Genomic DNA, 14,571 nt, shown 5'->3' with positions numbered 1-14,571 from the left:
CACTGCAAGGGCTGCCAGCAATTGAGGGCTCTCCTTCACAACCTACCCGCAAACCTCACCACACGAGTGCTATGAGATCATAGAATGGTTTGGGTTGGAAGGGACTCCACAAGTCACCCAGTTCCAAGCTCAACGATGACAAAAATTAAACCACACTGAAGGCACCCGACAACTACCTGAGGCTTGGTCACGGCTCCAAAAATGCCATGACATACATCTGCCAGGAAAATACTCCCAAACACACCTCCTCTCACCCAAAAAATGTCAACATGGTCAGAAGGCATGTCCTTAATAAAACAAACATAAAAAGGGATGAGTGAGGCAGAAAAGCTTGCTCCAGCCCATTCCTGAGGAGGAGGCTGTGTCCTGAGGACCTGCTTGCTGCACAATGCCCTCACGCCCAAAGCCTGTCCCGCCCCTCGCTCCCGCACCAGCATAAAAGCCGGCCCAGCGCCTCTCTCCCTCACACACTTCTCCTCACACCACCTCCACTGACACCAACAACCAGGTGAGCCTCAACCCCCTGCCCCTCCTGCCTTCTCCTCACCCCCTCTGCCCCAACCCTTTCTCAACACCCTCTCTCTCTTCCACAGGCACCCCTCCACACCACACACATGGCCTGCTACGACCGCTGCGGCTCTTGCGGACCCACCCCGCTGGCTAACAGCTGCAACGAGCCCTGTGTCAGGCAGTGTGAGGCTTCCCGCGTTGTCATCCAGCCTTCCACTGTCCAGGTCACCCTCCCAGGACCCATCCTCACCTCCTTCCCCCAGAGCACCGCCGTCGGATCCTCCGCATCCGCTGCCGTGGGCAACGACCTCAGTGCCCTGGGAGTGCCCATCAACTCCGGATACGCCCTGGGCTACGGACTAGGAGGCCTGGGAGGTCTAGGTGGCCTGGGATGTGGCTATGGCCTGGGAGGTAGAGGAGGCTGTGGCATCTGCTAAGAACACACTACACAACTCCTGAAAACAAACACACACAGCCTCTGACCCATGGCATAGACTGGAGACACACCTCCGGTCTCTTAACTTCCATCGCTCCTTCTCCTCTTCTTCCATTTATTCTCTACATAGCCCTGTCTCCTACCTCCTCTACTCCTCACTCCAACTTCCTGCTGAGAAACTTCAGACCTTCAGAAGACCTCCAGTGAGGTTCTCATAACACAAGGCACGATGACCTCGCTGCTCTTGAAGATTCTTCTACTGAGAAGGGACCTCAGCTCACACTCACTCTACTTGGAGACCAGAACGACTCCCTTCCACTTGGTTTGCCTTCCTTTTCAATGTATTTTTCTCAATAAACTTTGAGAAGCCTCTTCTTCCTTTCCTTCTCCCAAAACTCACCCAGCACAAACTCAGTCATGAAGAGCACATTGTTTAGGTTTATTTCAAAATGGCTGTAACACCAAACATAGGAACCATGATCCAAGGAACACCACGACAAAGGAGCACACAGCTGGCTTCTGGACACTGACACAAGCCCTTCACTATCCTAAAGAAAGGGTTGCACAAAGCTAATGAAATTTTTGCACATTCCATTGTGGCAAGATCTTCATCTGCAAAGCCTTAGTGTTTCCTTGACAACAGGTGCCCACCAAGCCCATCTATCACTGCCCCTGCTTCACTGGAAAGAAAGAAAAACAGAATGAAAGGCTCACAGCTAACATAAAGACATGAAGATTATAGAATGGTTTTGCATTGCATTTGGTTATAATACACTTGCCATGGGCATGGACTCCTCCCAGTACACCAGCTTGCTCCAAGCCCAAGCCCAACCTGGCCTTCATCACTAACAGGAATGCAGAAGCCTCAACTGCTCTGGAACAGGGTCTCACCATCCTCACTGTCAGAAATTCTTATCACCATGTCTGAAGTAAATCTCCCTTCTGACAGCTGGAAACCCTTCCCACTCCACCCATCACTCCAGTCCCATCCCAGCCATCCTGCAGCCTCTTCAGGCACTGAAGCTGCTCTAAGGTCTCCCAGCAACACTCTCTCCTCCAGCCTGAGAAACCCCTCCTTTCTCAGCCTGTCTCCAGAGCACAGCTGCTTCAGCCCTTGGACAATCCCCGTGCCCAAGTAAAGCCCTTCCTCTGGGGCTGCTCTGGCCTCAGTCTTTCCTGCTCCATCTCACGTAGCAGTGGCTCTGCCAAGGGAGAAACTCCCCACACAGCAAGGGCTTGCTTCTCTCTTGGTTCTCCCTGACATTGGCAAGGAGGTTGGAAATAGATGATCTTTCCAAGATCCTTACACCACAAAGGAAATACAAGACCCTTCCAAGTCAAAACATTTTACATTTCAAAGATTACTGCAAAAGAACTTCAGGATCAATAAGCCCATCCATGAACCCAAGACTGACAAGTCCAACATAAAACCAACTCCCTAAGTACAACACATGAACACTTCAAGGGACAGAGACGTCATCAGTGCCTTTGGTAACAGTAATCCAGTTCAGAAAACACTTTCAGTGAAGTAGTTTCTTTGAATACCCAATCCAAACCACCCATTCTATGATTCTGTGATTCCTCTGGTGGAACTTGAAGCCGGTTTTTCTCTTGTCACAGTGCTTTCTCCTGGGCAGAAGATACAGGCTTCCCCTCACTAAAAACCTGTTTCTTCTTCCCTACCTAGTTCATGTTTTGCACCACAGGCACTGAGGAATAAATAAAGGGAATCGTAGTGAATCCTCTGACAAAAGACCCTTCTATAGCTCACTCACTCCCCAAAACAGGCCACGTAAACCTAAAGACAGGACTAAAACCAGGCCTAGCCAGATGGAGGCAAATCAAAGATGCACAACAAGAGGCATGGAAGGGACAGTGCCTCACACCTCCTACAACTCCAAAGCCCAGAGCACTTGGACAGAACTCCCAGCAAATGAGGATCCCTCTTCACAACACCCCCAAACCATACCTCACGAATTCCATGAGATCATAGAATGGTTTGCGTTGGAAGGGTTTCTAAGGACCATCACCTTCAAAGCCCTCAGATGACAACCTCTGACCTCACTGATGACACTCCACCTCTCCTGGGCTTTGCTCTGAAAAATGCCCTGCCACACACCTGCCAGGAAAATCCAGGAGGATGCTGTTGCAAACAAAGGCTTTACTGAAGTCCAGGTAAACAAAAGCCACAGCATTTCCCTCATCCAATGAGTGGGTCACCTTGTCAGAGAAGGAGGTCAGCATACTCAAGCAGGACCTGCCTTTCAGAAAACCATACTGAAGGAGACTCATCGCCTGCTTCTACTCTCCCTCTTTTCTCAAGGCACTCCAGATGATCTGCTCCAAAACCTTCCCCAGCACCAAGGTCACACTGACAAGCCTCTAGTTCCCTCCAGCTTCCTTCCAGTCCTCCTTCTAGGTAGGCCTCATATCTGAAAAACTCCAATGAAGTGGGACCTCACTTGTTTGCAAGGATTTCTGATGAATGATGGGGAGTGGCTCAGGAAAGACTTCCACTGGCTCTCTGGACCCTCGGCTGGAGAAACATTTTTGGTGTCTAAAATGGAGAAGACAGTCACCAACCTTTTCCCTTGCATTATAGAGGCTTCATTATAATCCCAATCCCACACATCCTACTCATGGTGCTGGGTACCTTGAACACTACCTGGTCTTGCCTTTAAAAACTAAGGCAAAGACTCATTAATTACCTCAGCCATTTCCTCACCCAAATTGAATTTAGAATTTCTCAATATTTCTTGCTAAAACAACCACCATCACAAACTTTCTCCATAGCCTTACAAGGTCATAAAAAAATCTTTGGGTTTTCTTACTTTCAATCAGAAATGTCTGTTCAACCACAACAGAATTCTTTTTCACCATTGTCCCTCCTAGCTCATGGGGACTCACACAGTACAGAACGTTATTCAAAATGCTCGAAAACCAAACCCTGTAGATTCCTCACTCCGAAAACCTTCCCACCTAAACAACACATCCCCAGTTACAACCTTGCAAAGAAAAAGGGCACAAGATAGCAGCTAAGAACAGTCAGCATGAAAAACCAGGACTAAAGACTGCACTGGGGAGATGGCTACAAGAGAAGCAATGTGATGAACGAGCGTCATGCCCAGTGCTTCTCCAAAGCCCAGAGCATACTGCAAGGGCTGCCAGCAATTGAGGGCTCTCCTTCACAACCTGCCCGCAAACCTCACCACACGAGTGCTATGAGATCATAGAATGGTTTGGGTTCAAAGTTACTTTACAAGTCACCCAGTTCCAAGCTCAACAATGACAAAAATTAAACCACACTGATGGCACCCAACCACTACTGGGGCTTGGTCACGTCTCCAAAAATGCAATGACATACATCTGCCAGGAAAATACTCCCAAACACACCTCCTCTCACCCCAAAAAATGTCAACATAGTCAGAAGGCATGTCCTTAATAAAACAAACATAAAAAGGGATGAGTGAGGCAGAAAAGCTTGCTCCAGCCCATTCCTGAGGAGGAGGCTGTGTCCTGAGGACCTGCTTGCTGCACAATGCCCTCATGCCCAAAGCCTGTCCCGCCCCTCGCTCCCGCACCAGCATAAAAGCCGGCCCAGCGCCTCTCTCCCTCACACACTTCTCCTCACACCACCTCCACTGACACCAACAACCAGGTGAGCCTCAACCCCCTGCCCCTCCTGCCTTCTCCTCACCCCCTCTCCCCCAACCCTTTCTCAACACCCTCTCTCTCTTCCACAGGCACCCCTCCACACCACACACATGGCCTGCTACGACCGCTGCGGCTCTTGCGGACCCACCCCGCTGGCTAACAGCTGCAACGAGCCCTGTGTCAGGCAGTGTCAGGCTTCCCGCGTTGTCATCCAGCCTCCTGCTGTCCAGGTCACTCTCCCAGGACCCATCCTCACCTCCTTCCCCCAGAGCACCGCCGTTGGATCCTCCGCATCCGCTGCCGTGGGCAACGACCTCAGTGCCCTGGGAGTGCCCATCAACTCCGGATACGCCCTGGGCTACGGCCTGGGCTACGGACTGGGAGGCCTGGGAGGCCTGGGATGTGGCTACGGCCTGGGAGGTAGAGGCATCTGCTAAGGGCCCTCCCTACAACCTATGACAGAAAACACCTGCACCCTGCACTCCAACACATCAATGGAGACCATTTCTCTTCTGATGCCTCCTCATCTGATACCTCCTTCTCACAAGCCAAAGGACATCAGGGATCTCCTGCCTTGTCTTCACATCAAAAGGCACAAAGACCTTGCTGCTCTGGCAAGATCTATCTTACACAAGGGAAGCAGACTGATGCTTGCACTATTTGCACCTCAGATATGCTTCCTTCCAGCTCAATGCTCCTGACTTTTCACTCTGCTTTTCCATCAATAAAGTTCTTTTGCATCCCAGCCTGACATGCCTCCTCTTCCTTTCTTTCCCCAAGGCTCATCCAGCCTCACAACAAACAAATTTAGGGATCAAGATCCAACCAGGGCAGGTGGAAAAGTCCTGCAAGACATACCGCACAAATACCATGACATCAGGCAATGGTTTGCGTTGGAAGAGTCCTTGAAGGTCATCAATGCCCAAGCCTTCAAATGACAACCTGTAACCTCACTGATGACACCCTACCCCTCCTATTCTTCAGTTAGAAAAATGCCCTGACACATCCCTCCTTTTATAAACACTCCCAAACACTTTAACTCTCAAAAAAACTGTCCCCAGGCTCAGAAGGACACGGACACATGGCCTCCTACGACTGCTGCACTTGTGACTTGTCTCCCAATGAAACCATCCAGCTCCCACAGGATGTGTGGATGTCATCTCTCAAGACCCAAGGACTTCAGAGGATCCAGCTGCCCAGCACTCCATCCTTCATCACTCATCCCACAGCACAGGAAGACAACTGTATCCTGGGATTCATCAAAAGAAGAAATTCTTTCACCTGAAAGTGCTGAGACATAAAACAGCTCGATGAGTGGAGCTGTGGATACCTCCTCAAAAGGAGTGTTCAGGAGCATGCCAACAGGACGTGGAGAACTGTGGCCTAGTGGAAGTAACTTGAACTAATAAGAAGTAACTAGGAATAACTACAAAGAATTCAGGGGCTTTTGTTCTAGATGACCAAACCATTCTGTAGTTCTAGAATTCCTAAGATTACCTCACAATCATCCTGGAACACACTCAGACCCAAGGAACCAGGGTGGGTTATGTTCTAGTTACTTTTGGCCCTTCCAAGTTTCTCTCTACATTATCTCACCAAATCCTTGCAGTCCTCAAGTTACAAACCCCTTTTCCCAATGCACATAAAATGTCAGCATTCCCTCAGTTCCAGACAAAGCTCTCAGTTCAGTCAGGCTCTTCTCTTCCACACAGCCTCATCTGACGGTCCATGGGGTCTCCCTACCCAAAGAGAGGGAATCACCTGAACTCTACTAACGAAGCAGACAACGGCACACTCTAAATCCAAAAAGCCTTCCCACAGGAAATCAGCCCCTACCTTAAACCTAACAAACATCTCAAACTTCCCCTCTTTTCTTACAAGGTCATAAAAATTTTTTGTTGTTTTTCTGTTTAAAACAAAACTTGACTTTCAACCACGTTGGACTTCTTCCCCACCAGTTTAATTCCCAAAACATTTGGACTCTTTCACAAAATACAGAAATGTATGGAAACTGCTTGAAAAAAACACCCCTCTAAATGTCTCACTCCCAAAACTTTACTTGCTAGGAAAACCAAGGACAAAGAGCTAAAAACGTGCAAGGAAGAAGGGCGCAGAGACAGCAAGAGAGCACAACAAATAGGAAAGGCCAGGACTAAAGACAGGCCTAGTGAGATGGCAGCAAGAGAAGCAGCGTGATGAACGAGGCACAGCCTCATGCCCAGCACTTCTCCAAAGCCCAGAGCACACTGCAAGGGCTGCCAGCAATTGAGGGCTCTCCTTCACAACCTGCCCGCAAACCTCACCACACGAGTGCTATGAGACCATAGAATGGTTTGGGTTGGAAGGGACTCCACAAGTCACCCAGTTCCAAGCTCAACGATGACAAAAATTAAACCACACTTAAGGCACCCGACAACTACCTGAGGCTTGGTCACGTCTCCAAAAATGCCATGACACACATCTGCCAGGAAAATACTCCCAAACACACCTCCTCTCACCCCAAAAAATGTCAACATGATCAGAAGCCATCTCCTTAACAAAACAGCCACAAAAAGGGATGAGTGAGGCAGAAAAGCTTGCTCCAGCCCATTCCTGAGGAGGAGGCTGTGTCCTCAGGAGCTGCTTGCTGCACAATGCCCTCATGCCCAAAGCCTGTCCCGCCCCTCGCTCCCGCACCAGCATAAAAGCCGGCCCAGCGCCTCTCTCCCTCACACACTTCTCCTCACACCACCTCCACTGACACCAACAACCAGGTGAGCCTCAACCCCCTGCCCCTCCTGCCTTCTCCTCACCCACTCTGCCCCAACCCTTTCTCAACACCCTCTCTCTCTTCCACAGGCACCCCTCCACACCACACACATGGCCTGCTACGACCGCTGCGGCTCTTGCGGACCCACCCCGCTGGCTAACAGCTGCAACGAGCCCTGTGTCAGGCAGTGTCAGGCTTCCCGCGTTGTCATCCAGCCTTCCACTGTCGTCGTCACCCTCCCAGGACCCATCCTCACCTCCTTCCCCCAGAGCACCGCCGTCGGATCCTCCGCATCCGCTGCCGTGGGCAACGACCTCAGTGCCCTGGGAGTGCCCATCAACTCCGGATACGCCCTGGGCTATGGCCTGGGAGGCCTGGGAGGCCTGGGAGGCCTGGGTGGCCTGGGATGTGGCTATGGCCTGGGAGGTAGAGGAGGCTGTGGCATCTGCTAAGAACGCACTACACAACTCCTGCAAACAACCACACACAGCCTCTGACCCATGGCATGGATTGCAGACATACCTCCGGGCTCTTGATCACCATCCTTCTATCTCCTCTTCCTCCATTTCCTTCTCTACATAGCCCTGGATACTACCTCCTCTACTCCTCACTTCAACTCCCTCCTGAGAAACTTCAGACCTTCAGGAGACATTCAGTGAGCTGCTCCTAACACAAGGCACGATGACCTCACTGCTCTTGAAGATTCTTCTACTGAGAAGGGACCTCAGCTCACACTCACTCTACTTGGAGACCAGAACGACTCCCTTCCACTTGGTTTGCCTGCCTTTTCACTGTATTTTTCTCAATAAAGTTCCTTGGCATTATTATTTAAGAAGCCTCTTCTTTCTTTTCTTCTCCCAAAACTCACCCAGCACAAACTCAGTCATGAAGAGCACATTGTTCATTTCAAAAGGGCTGTATCACTGCACTTAGGAACTATGGTCCAAGGAACACCAGGACACAGGAGCACACAGCTGGCTTCTGGACACTGACACAAGCCCTTTACGATCCTAAAGAAAGGCTTGCACAGCACAAATGAAATTTTACAACTTCCATTGTGGCAAGACCTTCATCTGCAAAGCCTTAGCCTTTCCTTGACAACAGGTGCCCACCAAGCCCATCTATCACTGCCCCTGCTTCACTGGAAAGAAAGAAAAACAGAATGAAAGGCTCACAGCTAACATAAAGACAGGGAGACCGTAGAATGGTTTTGCATTGGAAGGGTCCCTCAAAATTTGGTTATAATACCCTTGCCATGGGCAGGGACTCCTCCCAGTACACCAGCTTGCTCCAAGCCCAAGCCCAACCTGGCCTTCATCACTAACAGGAATGCAGAAGCCTCAACTGCTCTGGAACAGGGTCTCACCATCCTCACTGTCAGAAATTCTTATCACCATGTCTAAAGTAAATCTCCCTTCTGACAGCTGGAAACCCTTCCCACTCCACCCATCACTCCAGTCCCATCCCAGCCATACTGCAGCCTCTTCAGGCACTGAAGGTGCTTTAAGGTCTCCCAGCAACACTCTCTCCTCCAGCCTGAGAAACCCCTCCTTTCTCAGCCTGTCTCCAGAGCACAGCTGCTTCAGCCCTCAGACAGTCCCTGTGCCTACGTAAAGCCCTTGCTCTGGGGCTGCTCTGGGCTCAGTCTTTCCTGCTCCATCTCAGGTAGCAGTGGCTCTGCCAAGGGAGAAACTCACCACACAACAAGGGCTTGCTTCTCTCTTGGTTCTCCCTGACATTGGCAAGGAGGTTGGAAATAGATGATCTTTCCAAGATCCTTACACCACAAAGGAAATACAAGACCCTTCCAAGTCAAAACATTTTACAATTCAAAGATTACTGCAAGAGAACTTCAGGATCAATAAGCCCATCCATGAACCCATAACTGACAGTTCCAACAAAAACTCAAGTCCCTAAGAACAACATATGAACACTTAAAGGGACAGAGACGTCACCAGTGCCTCTGGTAACATTAATCCAGTTCAGAAAACCCTTTCAGTGAAGTAGTTTCTTTGAATACCCAATCCAAACCACCCATTCTATGATTCTGTGATTCCTCTGGTGGAACTTGAAGCCGGTTTTTCTCTTAGAATCATAGAATCATAGAATCCTAGGGGTTAGAAGGGACCTCGAAAGATCATCTAGTTCAACCCCCGCTGCCAGAGCAGGGCCACCTAGAGTACCTCGCATAGGAACGTGTCCAGGCGGGTTTTGAATGTCTCCAGTGAAGGAGACTCCACGACCCCCCTGGGCAGCCTGTTCCAGGGCTCTGTCACCCTTACAGTAAAAACATTTTTCCGGATATTCAACTTGAACCTCCTATGCTCCAATTTCACTCCATTACCCCTTGTCCTACCACTGGTCACCACTGAGAAGAGCCTAACTCCTTCTCCTTGACACACACCCCTTACATATTTGAAAACATTGATGAGGTTACCCCTCAGTCTCCTTTTCTCCAGACTAAAGAGACACAGCTCCCTCAGCCTTTCCTCATAAGGGAGATGTTCCACTCCCTTAATCATCTTAGTAGCTCTGCGCTGGACTCTTTCAAGCACTTCCCTGTCCTTCTTGAACTGAGGGGCCCAGAACTGGACACAATACTCCAGGTGCGGCCTCTTGTCACAGTGCTTTCTCCTGGGCAGAAGATACAGGCTTCCCCTCACTAAAAACCTGTTTCTTCTTCCCTACCTAGTTCGTGTTTTGCACCACAGGCACTAAGGAATAAATAAAGGGAATCGTAGTGAATCCTCTGACAAAAGACCCTTCTATAGCTCACTCACTCCCCAAAACAGGCCACGTAAACCTAAAGACAGGACTAAACCCAGGCCTAGCCAGATGGAGGCAAATCAAAGATGCACAACAAGAGGCATGGAAGGGACAGTGCCTCACACCTCCTACAACTCCAAAGCCCAGAGCACTTGGACAGAACTTCCAGCAAATGAGGATCCCTCTTCACAACACCCCCAAACCATACCTCACGAATTCCATGAGATTATTGAATTGTTTGTGTTGGAAGGGTTTCTAAGGACCATCAGCTTCAAAGCCCTCAGATGACAACCTCTGACCTCACTGATGACACCCCACCTCTCCTGGTCTTTGCTCTGAAAAATGCCCTGCTACACACCTGCCAGGAAAATCCAGGAGGATGCTGTTGCAAACAAAGGCTTTATTAAAGTCCAGGTAAACAACAGCCACAGCATTTCCCTCATCCAATGACGGGGTCACCTCCTCAGAGAAGGAGGTCAGCATACTCAAGCAGGACCTGCCTTTCAGAAAACCATGCTGAAGGAGACTCATCGCTTGCTTCTACTCTCCATCTTTTCTCAAGGCACTCCAGATGATCTGCTCCAAAACCTTCCCCAGCACCAAGGTCACACTGACAGCCCTCTAGTTCCCTCCAGCCTCCTTCCAGTCCTCCTTGGAGGTAGGCCTCATATCTGAAAAACTCCAATGAAGTGGGACCTCACTTGTTTGCAGGGATTGCTGATGAATGATGGGGAGTGGCTCAGGAAAGACTTCCACTGGCTCTCTGGACCCTCGGCTGGAGAAACATTTTTAGTGTCTAAAATGGTGAAGACAGTCACCAACCTTTTCCCTTGGATTATAGAGGCTTCATTATAATCCCAATCCCACACATCCTACTCATGGTGCTGGGTACCTTGAACACTACCTGGTCCTGCCTTTAAAAACTAAGGCAAAGACTCATTAATTACCTCAGCCATTTCCTCACCCAAATTGAATTTAGAACTTCTCCATTTTTCTCTCTGAAACAGCCACCATCATAAACTTTCTCCATAGCCTTACAAGGTCATAAAAAACCTTTGTTTTTTTTACTTTCAATCAGAAATATCTCTTCAACCACAGCACAACTCTTCTGCACCATTTTCCTTCCTAGCACATGGGGACTCACACAGTACAGAACGTTATTCAAAATGCTCGAAAACCAAACCCTCCAAACCAAACCAAATTCCTCACTCCGAAAACCTTGCCACCTAAACAACACATCCCCAGTTAAAACCTTGCAAAGAAAAGGGGCACAAGGCAGCAGCTAAGAACGATCAGCATGAATAACCAGGGCTAATGACACGCCTAGTGAGATGGCAGCAAGAGAAGCAGTGTGATGAACGAGGCACAGCCTCATGCCCAGTTCTTCTCCAAAGCCCAGAGCACACTGCAGGGCTGCCAGCAATTGAGGGCTCTCCTTCACAACCTGCCCGCAAACCTAACCACACGAGTGCTATGAGATCATAGAATGGTTTGGGTTGGAAGGGACTCCACAAGTCACCCAGATCCAAGCTCAACGATGACAAAAATTAAACCACACTGATGGCACCCAAACACTCCTGGGCCTTGGTCACGTCTAAAAAAATGCCATGACATACATCTGCCAGGAAAATACTCCGAAACACACCTCCTCTCACACAAAAAATGTCAACATGGTCAGAAGGCATGTCCTTAAAAAAACAAACATAAAAAGGGATGAGTGAGGCAGAAAAGCTTGCTCCAGCCCATTCCTGAGGAGGAGGCTGTGTCCTGAGGACCTGCTTGCTGCACAGTGGCCTCATGCCCAAAGCCTGTCCCGCCCCTCGCTCCCGCACCAGCATAAAAGCCGGCCCAGCGCCTCTCTCCCTCACACACTTCTCCTCACACCACCTCCACTGACACCAACAACCAGGTGAGCCTCAACCCCCTGCCCCTCCTGCCTTCTCCTCACCCACTCTGCCCCAACACTTTCTCAACACCCTCTCTCTCTTCCACAGGCACCCCTCCACACCACACACATGGCCTGCTACGACCGCTGCGGCTCTTGCGGACCCACCCCGCTGGCTAACAGCTGCAACGAGCCCTGTGTCAGGCAGTGTGAGGCTTCCCGCGTTGTCATCCAGCCTTCCACTGTCCAGGTCACCCTCCCAGGACCCATCCTCACCTCCTTCCCCCAGAGCACCGCCGTCGGATCCTCCGCATCCGCTGCCGTGGGCAACGACCTCAGTGCCCTGGGAGTGCCCATCAACTCCGGATACGCCCTGGGCTATGGCCTGGGAGGCCTGGGAGGCCTGGGATGCGGCTACGGCCTGGGAGGTAGAGGCATCTGCTAAGGGCCCTCCCTACAACCTATGACAGCAAACACCTGCACCCTGCACTCCAACACATCAATGGAGACCATTTCTCTTCTGATGCCTCCTCATCTGATACCTCCTTCTCACAAGCCAAAGGACATCAGGGATCTCCTGCCTTGTCTTCACATCAAAAGGCACAAAGACCTTGCTGCTCTGGCAAGATCTATCTTACACAAGGGAAGCAGACTGATGCTTGCACTATTTGCACCTCAGATATGCTTCCTTCCAGCTCAATGCTCCTGACTTTTCACTCTGCTTTTCCATCAATAAAGTTCTTTTGCATCCCAGCCTGACATGCCTCCTCTTCCTTTCTTTCCCCCAGGCTCATCCAGCCTCACAACAAACAAATTTAGGGATCAAGATCCAACCAGGGCAGGTGGAAAAGTCCTGCAAGACATACCGCACAAATACCATGACATCAGGCAATGGTTTGGGTTGGAAGAGTCCTTCAAGGTCATCAATGCCCAAGCCTTCAAATGACAACCTGTAACCGCACTGATGACACCCCACCCCTCCTATTCCTCAGTTAGAAAAATGCCCTGACACATCCCTCCTTTTATAAACACTCCCAAACACTTTAACTCTCAAAAAAACTGTCCCCAGGCTCAGAAGGACACGGACACATGGCCTCCTACGACTGCTGCACTTGTGACTTGTCTCCCAATGAAACCATCAAGCTCCCACAGGATGTGTGGATGTCATCTCTCAAGACCCAAGAACTTCAGAGGATCCAGCTGCCCAGCACTCCATCCTTCATCACTCATCCCACAGCACAGGAAGACAACTGTATCCTGGGATTCATCAAAAGAAGAAATTCTTTCACCTGAAAGTGCTGAGACATAAAACAGCTCGATGAGAGAAGCTGTGGATACCTCCTCAAAAGGAGTGTTCAGGAGCATGCCAACAGGACGTGGAGAACTGTGGCCTAGTGGAAGTAACTTGAACTAATAAGAAGTAACTAGGAATAACTACAAAGAATTCAGGGGCTTTTGTTCTAGATGACCAAACCATTCTGTAGTTCTAGAATTCCTAAGATTACCTCACAATCATCCTGGAACACACTCAGACTCAAGGAACCAGGGTGGGTTATGTTCCAGTTACTTTTGGCCCTTCCAAGTTTCTCTCTACATTATCTCACCAAATCCTTGCAGTCCTCAAGTTACAAACCCCTTTTCCCAATGCACATAAAATGTCAGCATTCCCTCAGTTCCAGCCAAAGCTCTCAGTTCAGTCAGGCTCTTCTCTTCCACACAGCCTCATCTGACGGTCCATGGGGTCTCCCTACCCAAAGAGAGGGAATCACCTGAACTCTACTAACGAAGCAGACAATGGCACACTCTAAATCCAAAAAGCCTTCCCACAGGAAATCAGCCCCTAACTTAAACCTAACAAACATCTCAAACTTCCCCTCTTTTCTTACAAGGTCATAAAAATTTTTTGTTGTTTTTCTGTTTCAAACAAAACTTGACTTTCAACCACGTTGGACTTCTTCCCCACCAGTTTAATTCCCAAAACATTTGGACTCTTTCACAAAATACAGAAATGTATGGAAACTGCTTGAAAAAAAAACACCCCTCTAAATGTCTCACTCCCAAAACTTTACTTGCTAGGAAAACCAAGGACAAAGAGCTAAAAACGTGCAAGGAAGAAGGGCGCAGAGACAGCAAGAGAGCACACCAAGTAGGAAAGGCCAGGACTAAAGACAGGCCTAGTGAGATGGCAGCAAGAGAAGCAGCGTGATGAACGAGGCACAGCCTCTTGCCCAGCACTTCTCCAAAGGCCAGAGCACACTGCAAGGGCTGCCCCGAATTGAGGGCTCTCCTTCACAACCTGCCCGCTAACCTCACCATACGAGGGCCATGAGATCATAGAATGGTTTGGGTTGGAAGGGACTCCACTAGTCACCCAATTCCAAGCTCAATGATGACCAAATTGAACCACACTGATGGCACCCAATCACTCCTGGGACTTGAGCTGGGCCGCAATAATGCCATGACATACATCTGCCATGAAAATACTCCCAAATACAACTCCTCTAACCTAAACACTGTCAACATGGTCACAAAAGGCATGTTGACCTTCGTGACTATTCATAAAAGAAGATA

At 49.6% G+C, this 14,571-nt stretch overlaps 4 protein-coding genes across 4 annotated transcripts; all 4 read left to right on the top strand.

The window, feature by feature from the left end:
* Window positions 1-614: 614 nt before the first annotated feature.
* On the top strand, window positions 615-947 carry LOC115597834 (feather keratin-like). The gene has a single exon (XM_030444725.1). It carries the CDS (start codon window positions 615-617, stop codon window positions 945-947), a length of 333 nt encoding a protein of 110 aa, XP_030300585.1.
* A 3,763-nt stretch (window positions 948-4,710) lies between these two features.
* On the top strand, window positions 4,711-5,037 carry LOC115597833 (feather beta keratin-like). Its single transcript, XM_030444724.1, has one exon. The coding sequence runs from the start codon at window positions 4,711-4,713 to the stop codon at window positions 5,035-5,037; it is 327 nt and encodes a 108-aa protein (XP_030300584.1).
* A 2,422-nt stretch (window positions 5,038-7,459) lies between these two features.
* Window positions 7,460-7,801, top strand: LOC115597832 (feather beta keratin-like). The gene has a single exon (XM_030444723.1). It carries the CDS (start codon window positions 7,460-7,462, stop codon window positions 7,799-7,801), a length of 342 nt encoding a protein of 113 aa, XP_030300583.1.
* Window positions 7,802-12,130: 4,329 nt separating this feature from the next.
* Window positions 12,131-13,293, top strand: LOC115597831 (feather beta keratin-like). The gene is made up of 2 exons (XM_030444722.1): window positions 12,131-12,428; window positions 13,070-13,293. The coding sequence occupies exons 1-2, from the start codon at window positions 12,131-12,133 to the stop codon at window positions 13,291-13,293; spliced, it is 522 nt and encodes a 173-aa protein (XP_030300582.1).
* Window positions 13,294-14,571: the final 1,278 nt, after the last annotated feature.

The sequence above is a fragment of the Calypte anna genome, chromosome 2, assembly GCF_003957555.1.
Source record: "Calypte anna isolate BGI_N300 chromosome 2, bCalAnn1_v1.p, whole genome shotgun sequence".
Lineage (NCBI taxonomy): Eukaryota > Metazoa > Chordata > Aves > Apodiformes > Trochilidae > Calypte > Calypte anna.
Note: the sequence above shows the minus strand (reverse complement) of the source record. Positions and strands in the feature narration are given on the sequence as shown.